This window comes from Thunnus albacares, chromosome 14 (genome assembly GCF_914725855.1).
Source record: "Thunnus albacares chromosome 14, fThuAlb1.1, whole genome shotgun sequence".
In the NCBI taxonomy this organism is placed as follows: Eukaryota; Metazoa; Chordata; class Actinopteri; order Scombriformes; family Scombridae; genus Thunnus; species Thunnus albacares.
This window is the reverse complement of record NC_058119.1, coordinates 24,441,463-24,466,221: the sequence shown is the minus strand read 5'-3', so window position 1 is coordinate 24,466,221 and position 24,759 is coordinate 24,441,463. Positions and strand designations below refer to the sequence as shown.

At 38.9% G+C, this 24,759-nt stretch overlaps 1 protein-coding gene and 1 long non-coding RNA gene across 2 annotated transcripts; both read right to left on the bottom strand.

Annotated features, from left to right (window-relative positions):
* Positions 1-3,928: 3,928 nt before the first annotated feature.
* LOC122997204 lies at positions 3,929-5,258 on the bottom strand. The gene is made up of 2 exons (XR_006407180.1): positions 5,165-5,258; positions 3,929-5,069 (listed from the first exon to the last, which is right to left on the bottom strand). It is a non-coding gene; the product is annotated as an uncharacterized LOC122997204 (long non-coding RNA).
* A 14,573-nt stretch (positions 5,259-19,831) lies between these two features.
* Positions 19,832-24,068, bottom strand: LOC122997364 (protein FAM161A-like). Its single transcript, XM_044373449.1, has 4 exons — positions 23,970-24,068; positions 22,729-22,994; positions 21,163-21,315; positions 19,832-21,080 (listed from the first exon to the last, which is right to left on the bottom strand). The coding sequence occupies exons 1-4, from the start codon at positions 24,066-24,068 to the stop codon at positions 20,204-20,206; spliced, it is 1,395 nt and encodes a 464-aa protein (XP_044229384.1). The 3' UTR covers positions 19,832-20,203.
* Positions 24,069-24,759: the final 691 nt, after the last annotated feature.

Sequence of the window (24,759 nt, the reverse complement as noted above, 5' to 3'; positions counted from 1 at the left end):
CTAGAGACACTGTTATTGTATGATCACTATTATAAGTGTTACAGTGTTGATGAATAAAAACCTAATCGCTGACTAACGTTACGTTTAAGCCACACACAAACACGCTGTACATACAATATACACATTTACACACACAGATCACAGTTTAATCTTTAAACTGTTAAATTGATGGCATTAATAAAGTTCAAAATTATCTCAAAATTGTTTGATTTTGTGTCATTTTTATATCAGTATTTAATTGTGGTACTATTTACCCTTAGAGTGCTCAATTTACCCCATCCCCATGCTGATTTTACCCCTATCCATGGGACTAACTTTTGTTGATGTGTCAATGTTCTAAAACCATAATGATTAGATAACTTGTTTTAATTTCCATGGGTACACAACAACCTGAGGTATATATAGAAGCTATTTTTTGAAACAAGTACACTATTATTTTGCAGTAAAATCATCAAATGTAAAAAGTGGCTCTACTTCCTCTACTTCAGTAGCTGTTACTCAGTGTAGTTCTCATAACAGCTACTTTAGTACTTTATCTGAGTTATTGTCAACACAAGCAATCATAAATCCACTTCAGTATTACTTACCTTCCCTCCTGTCACTCACCTCTAATGGCTTGAAAAAATAATAATTATAATTTTCCTGTAAAGGATAGTTTAAGAAATCTAGAGCATCTGATCCAAAGTTTCACTGCATGGATCTGGTTCATGACTTAACGCAATCTGCCCTTTACTGGTTTCTTCCAGTTCTCTAAACATTTGCTAAGGATTGACAGAATTACAACTCAAAACTGTGCAAAGATTTCACTAAATGAAACTGTAGTTCTTTGTTCCAGCAACACGTAATCCAATCCTCATCTTACAGACTCTATATGACTATATGAAAATTGTAGGTGACAGGTCAATATGTCCATATATGGTCATATTAATGGCATGATACTGAGAGAGAACATAAACATCCCACCTACTAAAAGATATGGCCAGTGGTGATAAAACTGATCAAAGAGCAAGATGAAAGAATGCGCTCTTGGTTCAATGACCATACGTAACCTGAAGGTCATTTTTTTCACACACGCAATGGCACATAACCTACAGTACCAGTCAAAGTTTGGACGCACTGTCAAATCTTTTGACTGGTTCTGTACCTTTGTTTGAAATTCTTCAAAAGTTTGTACCAACGGTGGTTAAAAAGCAGTCATTGAACATTGTGAAAATGAAATTCCAGAAATTCCCATTGGGGTTTTTACCTTGGGCGAGGCTGCTAAGACTGATGACTCATCTACACTTCCTCAAATCACCTGTTTTGGTTTATCGTCTCAACACTGTCTTTACAACCACTGAACAATACACAAGAGGATTCATTTTGACTAATGATGATGTACAGGCTGAAAACTGATTTATATTTAAAAAAAAATTTAGCCACGCTAGCAGCATAGCTCTAGATATGCCAATTTTGGTTAGTCTGTTGGCCTACTACTTTGTTCCACACTGAAATAGCTCAACAACCTTTGAATGGATTCCCATGAAATTTGGTAAAGGTTGCTGACGTGGTGATTGCCCTTTTCATATAGTGCTACCAAAAGGTTGACATTCTTGTTTTTTCATGAAGTATTTCAACAACCATTAGATGGACTGTTGTGACGTTTAGTACTGATATTCATGGTGCCCTGTGGATGAATCCAATTGAACCACTAAATTTAATTTAGCACCACCAGCAGGTGAAAGTTTTCACTTGTCCAGGAGCATATCTACATCTAACTCGATGGATTGGCACAAATTTTGTACAGACATTTGTGTTCGCCTCAGGTTGCATTGTACTGTAGTACTGTTGGTGAGTCTCTGACTTTTTCTTGTAGCACCATAAATCAATAAATCAATTTTCAGGTCATGTTCATTTGTCCTTTTCTTTGAATTGTGACCATACACCAGCAAAACTAATGATATTCTCTCAGCTGTACTTTCTGTTTAGTGCTAATTAGCAAATGTTAGCCTGCTAACATGCTGAACAAAGATGGCAAGCATGGTAAATATTATGCCTGCTATATATCAGCATGTTAGCATTGCTGATGGAAGCTGATGTTAGCTGATGTTGCACAAAGCTCCACTCCATTTAGCCAAAGTACAGCCTCACAGAGCTGCAAGCATGATTAATTTATTGTTTATAACAAAGTCAATTCTTCACACTGTCATTACATGTTGTTGTTGTTCAAAACCCTTTAAGTTTAGTGATAAACTATGTTTGGAACATATTACTGCGTGAAAGTGTTTGTCATAAGTCACTTTATCTGCACATCTGTGACCACATTTTTCAGTGGCAGCAAAACAAAACAGAGAAACGGTTGATGTCAGTGTAGTCTTCAGGCCCTGTCTCATTGGCTGAGCCGGTCACACCACATTTTGAACACCTTGTGTGGCATGCTGTGTTTACACAAAGACTATTACATAACTAAGAGTTTTCACCCGTTAACTTACAGTCATGACCACAGTAAAGCAGAAGTGGAGTAATGTGTTTGTAGTGAATTGTCTCTTTATCTGTTCTATTTTTACCAGATTATATTTTATAGTCTTTCATTACTCTAGAGGTGTTTTACTGTTAAAGCATATTGTAATCTTGTTCCAGGCAAAAAAAACAAACAGTTAGGAAGTGTAGGGCACTGGTGTCAGGTTACAGAGCAGCCTTCCTGGAGGAGCTGTAATGGGGCAAGAGATAAGCCTTTTCTGATGGTATCTTTTAGAAATAGTGTCTTATTCTTAATTATTTTTCAACACACTTGCATGCACACATGTCAGATATCTGTGTATCTGTAGTCAACATATGTAGTGCTCTCTCACAGAAAGATGGGCTACAGAGAGCATTAACATTTCTGTGTGAGTCACTTCCTCTCGCAAGACTCCTCACACCACCAGAGTAAACTCAGCCTTACTTATTGTCACTGGCTGAGAGATATCATGAGATAAAAGAGCACACCACCGTTGTTGTAAAAAAAAAAAAAAACTGCACAAGTAGAAGAAAAATTAAAACTCTTTTTCAAAATTGTAAATCTTTAATGATGTGTACAAAAAAAAAAAGCAAATTACAGTGAAAGAGATACAGTGAACAGTGTTACAACCTGAATCATCAGTCATCAAGATGGACACAGCAAACTCAATTTTCACTATAACTTTTTCAAGCATCCACAGAAAAAAACAGCAAGGGCAATACATTACAGTACACATTGTTGTATCCACCCCCTATATAGTGTATATTTATACTGTACAGCCCACAGCAGTGCAACAACAACAGAAATGATAAAGACAGTACACGTCTCAGTTGGATGTAAACAACTCTTGCATGTCAACGAGTGACCAGCACTGATGGGAGAGTTTATAATCCATATCATAAGTCTTTGCTTGAGTCCAAACTGAGAACACCATACAGTGCATAGTTTCAAAACTCACATTGATTTACATGATTCTCCACAACTGATTAAATTCATGGGAAAACTTACAGCATTTAGCGATATACAGAAGCAAGACATTTTTTAAATAGTGTTTCCCCAAAAGTTTTTCTTGCAGCAGCGGCATGTTCACATGCTGGTAGTAGTGGATAATGTGGAATATTTTAGATTGTCCTAATAGCTATTCCCCCTACTAATCCAGTCCTTCAATAAAGTAACATAATGTAAATTGTAACATGAATTCATGAGAAAATCTAAGATCTAAGATTAACACTATATTGTTTTGAATACTGAGCATCAAAAAGATGATTTCCTACAGGAAGGCACACTGATTTTAGCCGAATGTAACGGTTTGTGCAGCAGATCTACGGAGATAAAGTGGTAACGAAAGCACTCTGCTACTAAAAAATGTAGGGGAAACACAAACGTATACAAAAAACGTAAATATAGTTGCAGCATGAATATATAAAAATTCAGAAATCAATTGAAGCGTGCTACAGTACAGTATGTTTGCTAAGAAACCACTCGTAATGGCAGTTTTCTTTAAATCCCGTGTGATAACGTAGGGATTATGCACCATTAAATTTGGCTACCAGAAATAATTAACAATTATCAGAAATAATTAATTATTTTAAATAATAGGATTTAATTTACATCAAATCACCTCAGGACATCACCCTGAAAAACAGGGAAATGATAGCCAATTCACTGATTCAGTCTCATAAAATATACTCTGATTAATAATTAACTTAACACCTATAACCAAAATAACCAAAATTACCAAATCAATAGCTAGTAAAGGTTGAAGGATTTTGGATAGACAGCATGTGTATTCAAAAGCACACAAAAGTAAAAACACTAAAAAAACAATATGTAGTCTAACAAATGCGACTATAAGTGCTTTGTGCTTTAGCTTGCTACTGTGTTGAGCCAGGCTGAGAAAAGCTGCAGCTCCGAGGCTGAACGGTGCAGGCTTTGCTTCCAGGTCGCAGGTAGGAGGAAAACCAGTGACTCCTCTGTCCTGTAGAAATAGCAGCGAGCTCTGTGCTAACTTGTCTTTATGGCTCCAGTTGCTTGTGGAGGCAGCAGGCAGACTTTGCGTTGTAGCCGCTGACAGTAAACGTGAATCAGGCCGGCTCTGTGTCGCCGCCATTAAGGAAGGAGAGTTCTGTTTACTTTAGAGCAGAGAGAGACAAGCAGCTCATAGCTGCACAACCCTGCAGTGTCCAGGAGAAGAGAGGGGAAGCCCTGGTTTTGTTGACCTGATGACATCATGAGTCACATACCACAGTAACCAATGGTAGCTCAAAGCTGGATTCATGTGCAGAGTTATAACTGGAGGTATGAAGAATCTGAGCACTCTGGGAAATTAAGCTTATTCAGTTTAAGTCACAAATGAACGAATTAATATGTGGCATTCCAGTAGTATGTACAATAATAAATTGAAAATGGAGGGCATTATTGTCATGACACCACTGTAACGGATCAAGTGTAATGATCCATGTGATAAAATCTCTTGTAGAAAAGTGAAAAAAGCACCACATCTTTCTAATCAGCTGCCTCCACATCAGTCGTGTTGGGGAGATGATTTGGCCTCTTCACAGTGTGGGAAACGCATCTGGTTTGGTTACCGCTGCATACACACAACAAAAAAAGAGGATTCAGAATATGCTTGGTAAGGGCAGAGCGTGTCATTTTATATAATGAAATTATTCTAAGATCTCTAACCTCTCTGCACAACTTGAGTCTGTTGCACAAGAGAAGTCCCAACGGCACCAGGATGACGACAGCTACAGCAACAACAATAATCACGTAGACAGGAACTGTCAGGAGAACAGAGGGTTTAACAAGTCAATTCCTCCACAAGTAACATTTCATTTTAAGCCCAGTTGCTCATTCAATGATGTGATTAGGCATGTTTAAAGGCCTGTCCCGCCAATTTGCATCTTTCCATTAACTTCTTCTAAAACACTCCTCCATTACAATCATGACCAATAAACAATATGTGGGCAGCAAGACAGCCTTGGTTATTTTTGTGTACATGCAGTTACTGTATATTAATTAATCAATCCACTGATTTGCATTGCAAATTGATGGCATCTATGTGTTCTGTCAAACTGCTGTTGATTTTCAAAAAAGACAATACACCCCTATCTGCTCCACTGTAACTGGGGATAAAATAAATGCCTACAACAGTAGCATGAACAGTGCTACCTGAGGACTGAAAAGGCATTTAATTAGGGAAAAGGCCCTTTTAACTTCTTAAATGACTTCTAATTTCTGTCTACTTTTTATGAAAGGAAACTGCGTCAAAGCAGTCTGTCATGTTGTACTGGTTCACAACCTCCGGTGAGTAATGATTACATCAGACAGTGAGTAAAGCAGGAAGTAGAGGCACATAATGTAACCTTACAATAACCTTGTGCCTGGTGCTTAGACAGCAAGAACAAACAGACAGAGCAGACACACATTCACACAGTTATCTGCTCAGCTCAAATCATTTCTGATATCTTTTAGATGACTGTTCATATCAGTTCTGGGATGTGACTCATTTCTGATACAAATATATAATCTAAAATTCTTCTTTACCTTTATTCACATGAAACCTGGTGCAGTTTCCTGTAAAAAGAAGATGACCATATATGAAACGCTGAAGTCATCATACTTAAGAAAATTAGATTAACGGAGAAACTGACATTTCACATTTCACAATACGCCAAAGAAACAAAGGCCAAATCACACACAAGATAGAACTAGATCAAGAGGAATCTGGCACAAGGTGAACAGCAGAACAAATTGTTTACAATGACATTGGCTATTCTATCCTTTGGTAGACGTTATAGAGCCAGGAAATACAAAACCAACAGTCTTTAACTTTCCTTTGTCCCTGCCTCCATAAGACTGCTGAACAAAGAACCTGTGTGACCTTTTTTAATTTATCTATTTATTGCACAGTTAGTTATTTTTACTGGAAAAGGAAGCAAAATGAAGCAAAATGTCTTCATGCACAATAGTGACAGTTAGTGAGTACAATACTATCTAACTTGTTTTATTTATTTGGATATCTAATTTATGGACTTTGCCTGTTTTGCACATCTGTTTTTTTTTTTTACCTTTTATAGTTTAATTCTAGTTTTAATTTAATGTTTTTAATTCTTAAATATGCTCTGCCACTTAACTGACTACAAGTCATTGTGTTTAATCATTTTAGAAACAGTGTGAAACACTGGCCCCTAAGCTGTCCTGTGTGTCTGTGTCTGTCTCTCTCTCTTCAGCTATGACAGCTAACTAAGTGACCAGAAATGACACAGAGATGACCCCATACTTCCCCATACACAGCATTATTAAAAGGCGAGGAACAGTTAGAATGACACGATCAAGAATGATGAGACAATCAGAACGGAAGACTGACATTTTGAATTCCCCTTCAAAAACAGCAATAAGAAAGTGTGCAAGACAGCGCACTGACTTTACAAAAGTAATCCACTCTGTCCAAGAATCAAACGAGTCTGTGCCTGCATTTATTCAGAGATTTACACGAATGTGGGATAGCAAAGCAGGAATAGGATGAGAAGGAAATTAATGTTTTGTTGTAACAACTTTTCTACAAAACCTGAAGCCACATGTATCAGCTGCCTACAAATTGTCAGTCACTGATTGGCAAACCAAAGATTGGAAGACGACAGTAAACAAGATGATGGCGCTAAACAGGAGTGAGGTTTTCACTGACAACAAATCTGCTTCCAGCCCTAAACAAATGGTACTGCGTATACAACAGGAAGGTGAGTAGCAACATAACAAAAACAATAACAAACAAAGACGAGGAAATTGTCACAAATGTGCAAAAGCAGGGCATTGGGCTAAAGAGTGTAGGAGTGGTCGTCGTCAGAACAGGTCCGATAACCCAAACCAGGGTCACCAAACAGGGGACTCCACACATGCAGCCCCCACTGTTTTGCCACCACCACCAGTTCAAAAGGATGCTGGTGTGCAGCATGCACAATATTGCAATTAAGCATAGGAAGGCCATGAAGGGACAGGATCAGAACAACCATTTCCCATTCAAGCAGCTGTAATTCAACTTTCTACTAATCCTGCACAAGATCCAGTGATGCCTGTCAAGGTTAATGGTAGTAGAGTTGAAGTTTTGGTAGATAGTGGGGCTACAATTTCCAAAGTTAAGGCTGCTGAGCATGTATGTACACCGACACCTAATTTGTCACCACTGTAGGTGTTTCTGGCCTTCCTATTGCAGAGCCACTATCACAGAGAGCTACAATAACTGTTGAAGGTTCAGATGTGCAACATTCTTTTCTGATCTCAATCAATCAATCAATTTTTATTTATATAGCGCCAAATCACAACAAAAGTCATCTCAAGGCACTTTTCACATAAAGCAGGTCAAGACCATACTCTTTAATTTACAAATCTGACAAATTTATCTCTGATAAAAGTCCAATCAATCTCATGGGATGGGATTTACTTTGTAAGCTACATGCTACCATTCAATGCACACCAGATGGATTGTTTTTAAGCCTCCCTAATGAGAAGGCTGCTCAAGCAATCATTGTTGATTGTTTGTATTGTTGGACATTGGCAGATTTTAACATAGTTTCCAATTTCACACTATCCAGCATTCAAAAAGTGACAAAAGTTTTTCCAGCATATGCAACGTTGATGTCTGCTATGAGGCCTCTCCTGCATTGTCATTGTACATCAGCATTTAACCCTTCAGAGCAGTATAAACAATTGGCTAATGTGTTTTTGAGGGGTTGGAGTGTGAACAGTGTTTGTTTGTTGGTCCACAGGGAAGTGCAATACCAATCTGGCTATCTGACTCACAGCGCAAAATGGATAATGATAAACAATATGAGAAGATTCATTTCCACACATCATTGTAGCAGTCTCTCCTGGCTGTGAGCCACAACAACTTGGAAGCACGGTGGCCCAGTGCAATTCATTGAAAGGAGCCGCTGATGCTTCTCAAACCCAAACAATAACACATTTGGGCCAGGAGCTATACATGTTGTCTTTAACTCAGCACATTCAGTTTCCACAGAGCACATTTGTTTTGCAACAACCACTCCCTCCCACCCAGTATGGACCTCCATCAGAGCTTGCAGAGGTTCCATCCACTTTATGGGCTAAACATTAAAACCATGTGGGTTTTGTGAATTTGGCTCCACCTCATAATGTCACACTCAAGCCTGATGCTAAGCTACAATTTGCCACACAAGTCAATTGCTGGTATTGAAGGTGTAATTCAATCTCTATTGGATCAAGGTGTGTTGGTTCAAACCACAAGTCCATGCAACACACCCATTTTGCCCATTCCAAAAGCAAATCGCCCAGATGAATGGCGTTTTGTACAAGATTTGTAGGCTATTAATAGCATTGTAGTACCAACAGCTCCAATTGTGCCAGACACAAATTCGATTTTAGCCTCATTACCATCCAACTCTACACAGTCATAGATTTGTGTTCAGCCTTTTTCTCAATACCGTTGCATCCAGATAGCCAGTATCTGTTTGCATTCACATTCAAAGGAAGACAGTACACTTGGTGGCGTTTATCTCAGGGTTTTGTCGAGAGTCCTACGGTATACGCAGCGGCGGTGAAACAGGACATGGATGACCTCCACTTGCCAGGGGGCTCCACTCTCCTACAGTACGCAGATGATCTCTTAATAGCTTCGCCATCACAAGAAGCTTGTCGAACAGACTCTATCTTGCTCATGCAGAGACTAGCTGAGTGTGGTCACAGAGCATCACTGACCAAGCTGCAATTTTGTCGGTCTGAAGTGACATACTTGGGTCATGTTTTGAAAGATCAAGATCAAGATCAAGATCAAGATCTGAAAACAAAAACATGGGTCTCATTACCGTCCAGTTGTGTACTACTCCTCTCGACTAACCCCTGTGGTTCATGGCATGCCAGATTACATAAGAGCAGTGGCCGCTGTTGCCATTATGATTGAGAAATCTTTTCCCATTATACTGGCTCATGACTGTGTTGTGCACGTCCCACATGCAGTACTTCACATCTTGAACACATCTGCTACTCAACACATGACAGCTGCACATCGCTCAGGCTATGAAACAATCATTCTTCATAGTTCACACATTAAAGCACTCACTTCCATTAAATCCGGCTGACTGATGATCCGGTTGATTGACACAGATGATGACGGTGCCGCTCATGATTTTGGCCAGTTATGAGAGGTTTTGTGTCATCTTCTGGAAAACCGCTACAGTATCACACTTTGGTAAATGACCTGTTAGATGCTATTTTGCGCCCGTCTCAGCTTGCAATCATCAAATGTGCTGTTCACACGAATGGAAATAATCCTGTTTCACAAGGAAATGCAATGGTTGATGCTGCAGCCAAATGAGCTGCACTCTCCTCTTCCTCCATGGTACAACAATGTGCCTCCACACAACCTGCCAACCCAATTCCAGTACCTTCCGCTAATGATGTTGTGACAATGAAAATCACGCTGATGACAGGGAGCGAAGCCTTTGGTTGCGTAAAGGTTGCAAAGTTGATGCGGAGTCTAGCTTGTGGCTCCACCCTGATGGTAGACCGGTTTGCCTTCGAGTTCTCCTACATGTGCTAGCACATGTGGCGCATGGTCCAGTGCATGTCGGAAGAGGGGTAATGAATGATGTTATTCACTCACAAGAAGAACAGCATAAAATTCCATAACACCTAGGATACAATGGTATATTTTGTATGTACACATGGAGATTATGTATCTATACAGTGCTGCTTGAAAGTTTGTGAACCCTTTAGAATTTTCTATATTTCTGCATAAATATGACCTAAAACGTGATCAGATACCAATTAAACAAATGTCACAAATGTTATCTTTTCATTTATTTATTGAGGAAAATTATCCAATCTTACATATTTGTGGTAGGCAAAAGTATGTGAACCCTTGCTTTCAGTTAATGGTGTGATCCCTTTTGCAGCAATAATTTCAACCAAATGTTTGTAACTGTTTACACGAGGAATTTTAGTCCATTTGTCCTTACAGAATAGTCTCAACTCAGGAATGTCGTGGGCTTCTTTGCATGAACTACATGCTTCAGGTCCTTCGACAGTATTTCTTTAGGATTAAGGTTCCAAAACATTATCTTTCTTCTGCTTTACTTCTGCCAAACATAACGCTTCTCATTCAAGCAAAACAGTTCGATTTTGGTTTCATCCATCCACAGAACATTGGTCCAATCACCTTCTGGCTTATCCATATGGTCTTGAGTGAACCGTAGACGGCAGCAATGTTCTGTTTGGAGAGAAGTGGCTTTTTTCCTTGCAACTCTACCATGCACACCATTGATGTTCAATGCTCTCCTGATGATGGACTCATTAACATCGACTGTAGCCACTGCAAAAGAGACCTTTAGTTTCCTAGACGTTACCCTGGGGTCCGTTGTGGCCTCCCGGACTATTACACGCCTGCTCTTGGTGTGATTTTTGTTGTTCGACCACCCCTGGGGAGGGTAACAATGGTGTTGGATGTCTTCAATTTCTATATGATCTGCCTGACAGCTGACTGGTGGAGTCCAAACTCTTCAGAAATGGTCTTGTAACCCTTTCCAGCCTGGTGAGTATCAACAACTCTTCTTCTAAGGTCCTCAGAAATCTCCTTTGTTTGAGCCATGATACACTTCCACAAACCTGTGTTGTGAAGCTCAGAGTTTGACAGTGAAGACCCAGATTTCTCTTCTTTAAATAAGGCAGGGCCTCCCAGACTCACACTTGATTGTCATCCCATTGATTGAATCACCCAACTCTAATTTCCCCTTCAAATGAATTGATAATCTTAGGGGTTCACATACTTTTGCCACACACAAATATGTAACATTGGATCATTTTCCTCAATAAATAAATGAACAAGTGTAAAGTTTTTGTCTCATTTGTTTAACTGATGTCTCTTTATCTAGTTTTAGGGCTTTAGTGGAAATCTGATCATGTTTTAGGTCATATTTATGCAGAAAACTTTCAAGCAGCACTGTATTTTGTGTACCTTGTATTCTTGTATATGCAGCTGTATACAAAACCTGAGCCCAAGACAATTTTCCCCTCTGGGACAATAAATCTAGTCCAGTCCAGTCCAGTGTAGTCCAGTCCCCACCTCACCTCGCCTCACCTCGCCTCACTTCACCTTGCCTCACTTCACTTCACCTTACCTTCCCTCACCTCACCTTACCTTACCTTACCAGGAAAATGAATATCATTTAATATATCATGGCAGGTAAGATACTCACTGGTGCAGGTTGCCGTGCGTGGTGTCCCCTAAACAGAAGGAACAGAGGAACAATACAGTGACATTAATATTGTCTAGAGCTTGGCAGAATGGTGACATTGTCATATGAATTATATTAGTATAAATTTCTGTACTTCTGCTGATTAAGTTATCACAGTTAATGTATTATGTCATTACATGAAAATGTATTTTTTATTTTTTTATTCTGAAATCTTCTCATCACACATAAACAATATTTTTTTGGACTGGAACAGTTAGTACAAGAGAGTACAAGTACCTTACATAATTCAGAAAATCAATCTATGTGTTGATTTTCTTTTATCTTTTATATTTTTCATGTATTGGTCAATGTGCAGTAATGTGTTTTTTAAATGTCAACAGTGTAATACCTCAGAGATGCAGTCTCGTTTGTAGGAGATCCGCTCGTAGCACTCGTAGGTAAAAAGAGTCCTGCTGCTCTTTCTCGCCACTATCTTATCCATTTTTTGCTCATGATTTGCCAGAACACTGTCCTAAAGTCAGTATATGGAATAAAATAAAATCAGAACAGCTTAACAAATTAGATCACATTGACAATCCATACAAACAGTGACCTTCAGGCCATATGACAGCTAAAGATGTGTTTGATATATATAGTATCATATTTTATCATATTTTCTTTGATTATTATTCAGTATGCATTCTATGTATTTTAAGCACTTGGTGCATGTAATTTATTTTGTTGTAAAGGACTTTGAGCTGCATTTCTTGTACAAAAGGTGCTATACAAATAAAGTTATTATTATTATTATTTTGAGATTCATTAGCATTTTTACATGTCAAACACAGGTGCAACTAATGGTGACAGGGCACTGCTATTGCACACAATGACCCACTGACATACTGTACAAGCACATCAAAACTGAACAGTCATCACTAATGTCATTAGTTACACCTGTGCTTTTCCAGCTACCACAGGTCAGAATATCTTCCATGAGGAAGGTCTACATATGATAGTGTTCTGCCATAGGATTTTTTAAATAGTGAACATGTCAGAGAAAACAAAAACACTGAACTAAGTCATTCTGGCTTGTCTAACTTACATTGATGTTGGTCCAAGAGTAATGGCATTTTTCTGCCTTGAACTCTGGGACACTGTAATGCGTCCCGCTACTATCCTGAGTGACATTGCACACGATATCCTCTGCACTGACATGTTGTAGGAAGACACCTGGGAGGGAATAAAACAAACACATCATCAGAAGCATTTAATCAAGAGATGCTCTTAGACTTTATTCTAGCAATGCTTACATGCACAGAGCGTGTAGGCTACTGTTCCTAACACTGCTGCTAAAATAATCTAGTTTTGGAAAAGAGCATGTAAACATATTTAAACCCAGTCAGTATGCTAGATGTCTAATTTCAATTTAACCTCTTAACATTCACCGGGTTGTTGGCGAAGCCAGTTGTAAGCAGCTTAGCATCACGCAGTAATGTGTAAAAGCAATTGGCACAATTTGGCCACTTTTTTGAGCCATATTTGAACTGATGTAGTTTTGGTTGTGTTTTAGCCACATGCTTAACGAGTGCATTTCCAGAAACTAGAAGATGTAACCTTTCAAATGAAGCCTTATACATGGCCTCACTGTTCTTCTGTTATAAGCTTTTCCATTTGGTAAAAAAAAGGGTGTCAAAAGGCTACGTATCCACTTATCTTTAACATTGGGTGTTTACTGAATCTCAAAAATACAGGATAAATACACTATTTCACAGAATGCTGAACTATATCATATAGTAATGAATGCATTTCTTTCGCTATGAGCTGTTGGTGTAGCTTCCCTACTCTGCAACCTATAATTCTCAGGACTTTCCAGGGTTACACTACAGATTCTGACCTGATTAGGTTTGATTTAAAAGCCTTTAAAAGCCTTTAAAAGAGGCTTTACAAAATAAACGTGTATATTTGTAAACTTATAAACAGTAGAAGCTGATCATTCGGATAACCTGTGAAGGATTCAACACCATTGTCACCTCTAAATTCAGATTAAGTGCGGTTCACACAGCAGACATAGACAATGACAGCTTCACTTTACTCACAGGGACCCAGAAACTAGAGCTATCAGACTGATATATTACAGCTTTTCACAGATATACCAGTATTTCTGTATATGCTAGCCGATAACTAACAAGAAACTGTTCTACAGTAACACTTACGATATGTTTGAGGTAGTTTAGAAAGTGTCTCCACGACATAGTTTGTTCACCAACAAGTTTATTTTCCAACTGTCCTGCTCTATGCATATCTTTCTCACAGTTCTTTAACATCCGCTTAACATCCACCCTTTGGAATTTTTGCCTAATGGCATATCCAAATGGAAAAGCTTTTAACAGAAGAACAGTGAGGTCATGTTTTAGGCTGCATTTGAAAGATAATATCTGCTCATTTCTGAAATGTTTGTTTAGCATCTGGCTGAAACCGAACCAAAACCACCTCAGTTCTATAATGAGTCATATTTGAATAACAATAACTAGGACATACTTTATGCTTTATTGAACTCCGCAAATCACCACATACCTTCTACATCTTGTCAGCGACACATGTATAAAATTCACAGTTACATAATGTAACACAGGATCCACTTTGTATTGTTTTTTTTATTATTATTTATTTAACTTGTAGATATCTTGGTTTTTGTGGGGACTCACCTCTTTTTTCCCCAAAACGGAGGTGAGTTCCCACAATGTGACTGTGTAAACACACATGCACACACACTATGAGGTGTCAAACAGTTCAGCCATAACGTGTGACTCAAAAAGCGGAGCCCCGTTAAGGTGGCACAGTTTAAAATAAGTTTCAAAGAACATGACTCCGGACTCGCTGGAATAACTGCTGTTAATGGATTCATGACACATCGCTGACTGATATCCCAGCTTGATCTTTACTAATGACGGACAGAAACCTCCGCGGAGCACTCCTAAAAGAAGGAAGGGTCATTACATCATACAAACTATGATACTATACTATCTATGGTGCCAGACTTTGGTGCCTATTGTATTGAACTCTATGGGAGATGCATGGAGAAGCACACTAAAACCAAACATATCTACGTTGTAAGACCTTTGATGAAGAAATGCCTCTACCAAATGAAAGAACATACCTCAGACTAGAGAATACTGACTGATTTTTCTAAATGTGTGCATTCATTTATTTTCTGTTGGTCTTCAAAGGCACTCCAGAGGCACTTAAAACAGCAGAGAAAGTGGTAGCCTACAATGGCATGTCATGAGAAGACTAATGTTACACCTCTATATAATATAATATATAATAAAAGGAAGATCAGTCAGTATTCTCTCAATAGTTCTTCCATGTGGTAGAGACATTTCTTCATCAAAGGTCAAGTCTGGCACCACAGAAAGATGGAATAATGTAATGATCCTTCCTTCTTTTATAAGTTCCTCGTCTGTGACCCAGAAACTGACCTCTCTGCCATCATAGAGGAACTTCCAATTCCTTAAATGCCAGATAATCGTTATTAAGCAAAAATGCCAAACATATTTTGTTCCAGCTTCTCATATGTGAGATTTTCATATTTTTCTTTATCCTCATTGAGAATAAACTGAATGTCTTAGGTTTTTGTAGGCATTCTTCACTATTTTATGACATTTTATTGACAAAACAATCAATTTAGAAAATATTTGGCAGATTTATTGAAAATTAAAACAATTTTTTGTTGCAGCCTCAAATCGCTTTATCTGGCAAAAATGAAAGTCTGGCACCACAGAACGCTGGAATGATGTAATGACCCTTCCTTCTTTCATGACTTCCTTATCTGTGACTCAGAAACTGATTTCCCTCCGCCATCACAACTTCCGATTCCTTAAATGCACCTGGAGTAGACAAAGAGCGAGGAGAGAGAAGCTTCCAAGGAAACACTGGTGTATCCTACGCAGAAGCTTTTTACCAGACAGCAAAACCCCTTTTGATCCAATGTGTTTATTGACTGATCAGCTGATGTGACAGGACAGTAAACAGTTGGGCTGTTGTTGTAATAGGCCTTACAGCAGATCAGGAAAACTACCTGTGGAAGAGGAATGAAAGCACCAACAGCAGCTGATCATATTTATTCATAAAATAAAAATTAATAAATCATAAATCAATCATATAAAAAACACTCTTGTAACTTTTTTACTTTTCTTTATAAGCCAAAAGGCTTCTCCTTTCTTCTTCTCCATTTTAGTACGTCTCAGCTCCTTCAGGAACACATGATGCTGCACAGCTGTGTGTCTCCTGTAAAATCATCCTGAGCCTGAAAGGGTCGTCAGGCTTTAACAAACTAAATAAGCTATATTGTATTTAAACATATTCTGCAGGCTACAGCTGTTTTATTGCTCTTTTATGTCGACTGTGTTGTACGGAGCTCCTCATTCTGTTGAGACAACTGACTGCAAGGGCGTGCATCCAATCACAAAATGCCTCTCTCACGTCACTTTCGTATTGTTACTGCGCATCAAGGACTAAGGTCGTGTGAATGAATGAGAGGAAGTGGAATATGCAGTGTCTATTATGAACCTGCGTCGTCGTCGTCCTACCCCCCCCGCACACCCCCACACCCACACACACAGACACACAGACACACACACACACATACACACATCGTGCACTCACAGCCTTATGTTGATTCATCCTGTCGCACTGAATCACACATTGTTAATCAACCGTAAAGAATGCTCTACTGTCACTTAAAATAACATTAAGCCTCTTAATTATCAAGCGCACAGGCATGTGCAATGGAAAATTGCTGATCACTCAATAAACACACAAAGAGAGCATTGTCAGGTTGTGAAATAATGTAATCAAATAATACAATTAGAAGCATAATGCATTATATTTCTGGAGACAAAGATAGATATCACCTAGCTATCTTTTCTTTGTCTGAAAAGTCAGCACTCAGCCAGTCCCTTAAATACTACTTGCACAGAATTTAAAACATCTGCTTATTAACCTTACAGGTCAGCAAACAACCCTCAGATAGAAACAAAAGACAAAAGTTCAACTAACCTGGGAAAAGCCTTTCTTCATGACCATATATGACAGCGCTCAAGCATGCACCGAGTAACATCACAAAATAACGTTACTACCATATTAAACTAAGAACAAACACTATCTGCCTCATCTTGCACAGCAAAGAACTAAGTTTAGAATAGACAGCACAGAGAAATTTACATTAAACTGAACTTAAAACACTATCTGTAACGTGTATGAAATATACAAAAAAAATACATCAAATGATAACCTACTATTCAATTTTCTCTCACAGATGCACTGAGTGAGTTGGAGCGTGTCGTATTGTATTTTCAATGTTTTTTTAAGGCATTTTAAGGCATATGCGCTGCAAGTTTCATTGCATTCAGTGTGTTGTGTTAGTTTTCAGTCATATGATGCAGGTGATGCAATAAGCCAGGTGCAAAACACCGCGTGCAACTAACTCGGAAACTTTGCAAAAAGATTTTTTTAACATAAGGCATTGGCTTCAGTTACCGAATAAAAGGTTATATAACTCACAGGAGAACAGGCACAGGTGAACCGCGATGGTGAGCAGCATCTTCTCTGAGTGCAGCTGTCCGGTGACAACTCCTACCTTTCCCGTGCGTGCCCGTTGTGTAAAAGAAAAGAAAAACTGAGCGAATGTAGGCGTCTTTCTTATTTCATCATATCATGTGCTCTTATGAATAAATCGGACAATTGGCAACCATTTGCTTTACGCCCTCTCTGTCAACCCTTTGGATTTCCCCTCATGTGCAGCTAGTTAGAGTGCGAGTGAGAGAGAGGGAGACAGACACCTTAGCTGCTGCAAGCTGTTGACTTCCTCCTGCAGCCTGTGATGTGTATGCACAGGCTATAACTGAATATTCAAATCCCATTCTCCTAAAAAGGAAAAATGTCACCAATTTATTTACATAACATGAATTAAAACCATCAAAGCCTCTAGAAATGTGGGTGGAAATAGTAAAAATGCATGTATGCTATCAAAGTTGACTGTCTTTTTAAGCATCCACAACAATCTGAATGAAAATAAAAAATCACAACTATTAGAAAACCTAGCTCAAAAACAGCTCATTTGGCTGCTCAAACCACTTCACAGTATTGTGGCGGTCACGTTTCATTGACAGCTCACTTTCAGTGTAAGTACCATAATATTTTGCATTCAATGACTAAAACGTTTTTCTGACATGAAATAAACCACCAAATCTATCAGATGGATCCTACTTGGTTAGAAAGACTAGTCGACCTAACTAGCAAAAAAGGTTAGACCACCCAAATCTGTGTTTTTATTTAACTATAACTTACCTCCTGGAGTATGGTGCTAATGGTACTAGCATTCTCCATTCATATACATGAAACAGTTAGCATAGCTTAAACGTTTTGCTATTAACTACCAAATCTATCAAATGGACCCTACTTGGTTAGAAAGCTTGAATAATCTACTAACTAACAAAGTAGGTTAGACCACCTGAATTAGTGTTTTTATTTAACTATTCCCCGGAGTATGGTGCTAATCATTGTAGCACCTTCCATTCACTTACATGAAACGGTTAGCATTAGCTTTGCTATGCTACACATTTGAAACGGTTAGCATTAGCTTTTCTATGCAAAACCTTTGAGCTTATTATCAACTACCCCAATGGTCTGCTAGTTATCTAAACTAATCTGCTAACTAGCAGACTACCAGACACATATCTGTGTTTTTATTGAACTATACCTCCAAGACTAAGAGGCTAAGTGTTGTAGCATCTTTCATTCACTTACATGAAACGGTTAGCATTAGCTTTGCTATGCTACACATTTGAAACGGTTAGTATTAGCTTTTCTATGCAAAACTTATGAGCTTATTATCAACTACCCCAGTAGACTGCTAGTTATCTTGACTAATCCTGAAGCTAAGTGTTTTAGCATCTTTCATTCACTTACATGAAACTGTTAGCATTAGCTTTGCTATGCTACACATTTGAGCTACCTTTCCACTCTGTGATTAATACAGATTTTGGTGTTGTAAATTACTGCTAGTTAGCTTAACACAGTAGCTTTCAAACCATGTCAGGCTAATTTGAATTCTCACTCTAGCTAAAAGCAAAGTTCTGCACATTGTTTTCTCATGGAGGAGACGATAGTAAGTGTTGTGAAGTCAGCTTTTTTTGTTTTTACATTTCTTTTAACTGCAAACTGATATCCAATCATGAAAAACAAAATATCATTGTGCTATAACTTTGTTTTTAAAAAAGGAACTTCACTTTGATCAACAAAACCAACAAATCCATCAATTTTCCAGTTAAAGGATAGGTTCACAATTTTTCAAGTGTCTTAAAACAACAGTCAGGTGTCCATATGAACACTGAAAGAGGTTTTCCTCACTGTAATCATTCCTCTTGTTCATACTGGCTATTAAAAGATCCCCCTCAAATGTACTCTAAATGTAAGTGATGGAGACAAAATCCACGTGTGTCCACACAGTCATGTTGTATAAAAATGCATTTAAAAGTGTATCTGAAGCTTATATGAGTCTTCAGTTGTCTGAGTTAGTCATATCAAGTTGATATCTGCTACATTTACAGTCTTTTTAGCATAAAATTCCCTCTTTGTGTTTCAGAGAGTTTCCCTGTTGAGCTGTGGTGGAAGAATAGTAACAAAAAGAGGAACTTTGGCACTAAAAAGACTGCAACGTTGAGAGAAATCTACTTGATTTGACTCATTTGGATGCTGAATCTTCATATTAGCTTCAGATAAACTTTTAAATACATTTTTGCACAGAGGGAGAACTGTAGATTTTGTCCCCCATCACTCACATTGTAAGTGACTTTATGAAGGGATTTTCTAATGGTCAGTATGAACAGGAGAATGATTATGGCAAGTGATCATTCATTTAGGTACCTGACTATTGTTTTAAGACAGACTTGAAAACATGCAACCTGTCCTTTAAAATAACTGTTGTATGAAACTGTGGTGTGGGAGGAACACCCATCACACCGACAACGGATGATTGGTTGATGTTCAGTCGCAGAGCGGATAACTAGTTTGTTAAAGTGCATCCATTTTTTGGACACAAGCAACTTAAAGGAGCAATATTTTAAATTTGTAAGTACCTCCTGCATGCAAATGCCTTGCACTGTGCCCTTCATGGTGGTTTCAAGGAGGAAAGCAGGGAAAAAGAAAACTGCTAGCAAGCAAACATGTTCCAAATTCTTCCAAAAAATCAGTTTATTGGGCCTTAAGGATACTTTGAAAAACAGAACTTACAAATAAACTTTTGAAAGTTAATCACAACAAATGTATTATGAAAACAATGCATACCTTGCTAAAGGCTCTACAAACCGTTGCCATTAGGCTACTAGGCTATATTACATTAGGCTACCATGTACTGCTGTTTGATAAAGAATTTCTCTACTAAATATTAGTAAAGCTCCTCTACAACACAAACAGTTTAGTTGTATCTGCTGTCTTTTTCCTTGATTGACACTGTCTCTCACACACTGATGTAATCACTCTTGTTAGTGAGCAGAGGCTCCTGGTCGCCTGGCTGCACAGGTGAACAGAGGTTGCAGGCGGTGGCTTTGAGCGGGTCGATGTAGGACCACTCCCTCTCTTTCACCATCTCAATGGACAGCTCTATCTGCTTCTTCACTGGCTTGGAGGATGGACATCTCTGAGGCCTACAGGAGTCAGGAGAGCTGTCTGTCTCCAGGTCGGAGCTCGGATCACTTTGGCCCTCCGTGGCCTCCCTCTCCATTGTGCAAATAGTTAGAAACTGGGGCCGACGGTTTGTGGTCTTGCTGTCTGCTCTGTGTCTGGTGCCGTACACTGAGTTGGGCACAGGCCTAGCCTTGAAGGCCTGACGCTCCTCTTTCGGTCCCAGCCTCCCCAGCTCAGCCACAATCTTCGCCTCCCTCTTCCTCCTCTCTCTCTCCAGGAAATGGAAAGGCTGTGATGAGGCAGCAGCAGAGGCCTGGTCGCTTTTAGTGTTACGTTTGCTGTTATTACCACTGCTTCGGTTTGGTCGCTGACCGGAGCGGCGGCTGATGATTTCGTAGAGAGGCAGGTGTATGTGCGCTGGTGCAGGTGATGCCCGGAACTTCTTCTGGCACTCTCGGAGCTCCTCCAGCTCCCGTCTCAGCAAGGTGTTCTCCAGCTCGATCTCTGAGCGCGTACGCACCTTGTGCCTCTTCCTCTCCTCCTCTCTCAGCATCATCTGGAAGGGTTTGGGCACAGTGACCTTAGAGTTGGACCTCATCCTGACCCCACTTTGACGCGACAGTCTTCCCTGTGGTTTGGGACAGGAGGCCTTGGCCTGAAGCCTGAACTGCTTCTTGGTCGTCAAGTCTTCCAGGCTCAGCAGGATGTCTCTAGAAGATAAAGAGAGTGTGAAACATAAACATAAACCAAGAAAGCTAGATTTGATAACACGTCTGCTACTATTTCACCAACCTCCCAAAGGTTCGGCCCTGGCCAAAAGTCCCTCTTGGATTGTCCAGTTCCAGGTCCTCCATGCTGTCCTCTCCACAGAGGTCTGACTGGTCAGAGCCACTCGATGTGTCATGCAAGTCCAGCTCCTCTTGGGAATTGATGCGCTGGAGTTTCCTGGCAGGGCGACAATAGCAGGATGCAGGGATCAGGAAGGAGACATTATCCTTCTTGCCAAAATCACAGTTGAAAGAAAGTGATTTAGGGCTGCAACAAACACTCGTTCTCATTATTGAGAAACCTGCCAAATATTTTCTAAATTGATTGTTTTGTCAACAAAATGTCAGAAAATAGTGAAAAATGCCTACAAAAACCCAAGACGTCCAGTTTATTCTCAAGATAAAGAAAAACATGAAAATCTCACATATGAGAAGCCGGAACAACATATGTTTGGCATTTTTGCTTAAAAATGATTAAAACTATTATTCAATTAGCAAAATAGCTGATTATTAATCTTCTGTTGATAGACTAATCAAATAATTGTTGCACCTCTTTAAAAATATGTACATGGACATAGTCATGTGCATCAGTTTGGAAATTGTACAACGACTGCCTGAAAAGCAACGATGCAACAATCTTTGATTTTGGCCCTTTTAAACTAAACAGAACAGGTGATGCAAAAATCATTAAATCGCAGATTCGCTCATCAAACAGCTGCTTGGACGTTACTCAACACAACAGCACCATCTTATGGATAATTATCTATAGTGTTTGGGTTTTCTTCAAAAAGTCCAAACTTCAGTCCAAAGTTCAGTTTAACTTCAAAATGTTTGTGCATTTTTCTTAATAGTTTTGAAGAAGGCTATAGGAAGCTAAGAATAATTATTCAGCACGAGATACAGTATATTGTACATCACCCTGTGGAGAGTATCATGGCCCACATCCTTCTTATTGATTATCCCATAAACAGTATCTGCTGTGTATGTATGTAACTGCCACAGCTGCCCACTGAGTATGATTTTGCAGGTGAAAAAAACATCTGGTTGTTGGGGTTAAAAGTGGGCTAAATTTAGACCTTTAGGTAACCTATAATAACATTTCAATATATATTTTAGTGCAAAGCAGATCCTCCAATAAATGTATCTGTTAATATTTTTAATTCCTTTGCTTACAATGGTTCTGTTTCTGAGATTAGGCCTCTTCCCTTGTCATGACATTATTGTGGGCTCGCTCCATTTAGTAGTTGGTTTATATGAATGTTACTGCTGCTTTCTATGTTTTCTGTATACTGTATGTATGTTGCATGTACCTTATAGGTACAGTTGTACAATGCATACAAAGTTGTTTTGTTTTTAAAATGTCAAATAGATGAACTTACACTTGACCTTTTATCTGCTGCACTTTGAGGTTTAGCGAATGACATCCTGTAGCCTAGCCAAGTGTCTATAAAACTCTATGAAATCCCAGTAACCATGGTTACAGTATCATGATTATTATTATAAATGAGATTATGAAAAACAGCATGATGTATCAAGGTCTAAACATTTTGTTTTTGGAGCATTTTATTAATCAATTATAGGACATGCCAACCTGATTGACTGTCTGGCTTCTATGTTTGTCCCTCTTTCCTCTTCCAGCCCGCGTCTCTCTCTGGCCTGACTGATGTACATCTTCTCCAGCTCGGCCATGTTCCTCAGGTGAGCGCTCTTCAGCTCCTCCAGCCTCCTGTAGTACTCCTGGTTGGAGAAATTAACCTGCTGCTCCCTCTGCAGACCGTAGATTTCCAGGGACAGAGAGCTGCGAACGCCTCTGCCGCTTTTTGTTTCTTCGCCGCACTCTGAATCCAGATCGTACTCCTGAAACATCAACATCAACATCAACGAACCATAATGTGGTAACAATTTGCTGTTTGGAGGTAAAAAATGCCTCTGAATGTTTTTCTTTAAATGTGGTTATACAGTGAGTGTCACGTTTAAAAAAATTAAGTGATAATAAAAAATAGTAAACATCTGCCCCCCTTTTAACAATATAGCTTACATTTGTATAAGGATTGATGGGAGAGGCCTTGAATCATTGTAAATGGCTTATAAAAAATGTCTACCTTTCAAATGTCAACCTGTAATGAAACCAAATAATGTAATAATTAACAGGAAAAAAATGAAGCATTACAGTCAGGCAGCCTTTTCTGCATTGGGTTGCTGCAACAGGATCATTAAATTACATGTGAAAGATGGTAATGCCTTTGTGCTAGCTTACATTTATTTTAGGTGATTTTTGCAACACCACTAAATGCCATGCATCTATTTCAGGTGGTTTCATGTGGTTGTGATTTACTGTAAAAGATGTGTTAAGATCTTTATATGTGTTTTTATCAAAGAACTGAGGTGAGGATGTGGAGAGAGGTCGTGGGTATTTCCATCTTTATTGTAATACATATACAAATGCGATGTGGCGTATAAATCCCCCATAATCAGTTTTTTATAATGTCAGAGGTTTTGTTCTTGTCTATGTTTCATAATGTTTCACCACTGAAACTGTATTTCGTTATCATGTAAGTCTTTGTGAGGTGGGCACTTGTATGTGCACAACACAGTAACTAACTGTTAGATTTTCCTACTCTGCATGAAACTCATAAACTGTAAATAACCTCTGAGATACATTGAATCTGAGAATTGAATTTTTTTGAAGTCTTGCTTGGGTTGTCAACTTGAAACATGAACCGATAGGCAGCATGTGCAAATCTTGTCAGAGTCTTGTAGATCTTTTCTAATAATAGTAGTATCACACAGTTTACAGGCAGTTTAAAATATTATTTATCCTTAAATCCTCACCTCACTGGTACAGTCCTCATCTCTCACAAAGTAATGTTCTCCTTCTCCTCCATACAGAGCCATTAATTCCTTGTTTTCCAGAGAGCGCGACCGATACATCACTGCCATCTTCCTCCTTATTCTCTCGTAAGAACAGAAGCTTCACAACCAGCCTGAAGCAGAGCGCGGCTTCTGGGTGTCGCGTCCTCTTGTCACCTCAGTCTGCACACTGACCCGCTAAACGAATAGCACGGTTAAGTCAGAGCAGGACTTCAGCAAAGATTAACACACACAGCTAACTCTCTCGCTCTCTCTCTCACTCACACAAACAGACTGAGACCCTTATCCTCTTATCACCAGGAGAAGTCGAGATTTTCACAGTCGTCAGGGGTTGCAGATGGCCAGATGGTCTAATGGCTTTTCACTTGAAGACATGATTCAGTGAGATAGATGTCTATGTGAATGCTCCCCAATCTGATTTACAGATTAACTCTCTTAAATACAGCGCACGCACCAGTCTACGGTGTCCTGCACCTGTTGTTGTTTGCAAAAAGTGTGAAGGAAAAAAGGTCAAGAAGTAAATAGACACCACAGGAGTGACTTACATTATAAAATAAATACATATATCTACATAGATCTATTGGTAGTTGGTCATGTATTATTAACTATGGCATGTCTGGCATAAATAAAGTCACAGTATCTTTATTTCTTAAAGGAAAATTGAGGTTATGTCTCTGAAGTTGGTGTTGGATGTGGTGTTTGTATTTACGTAGGTTTGTAATCCATCATTTTATTTGATTATGTTCATTTT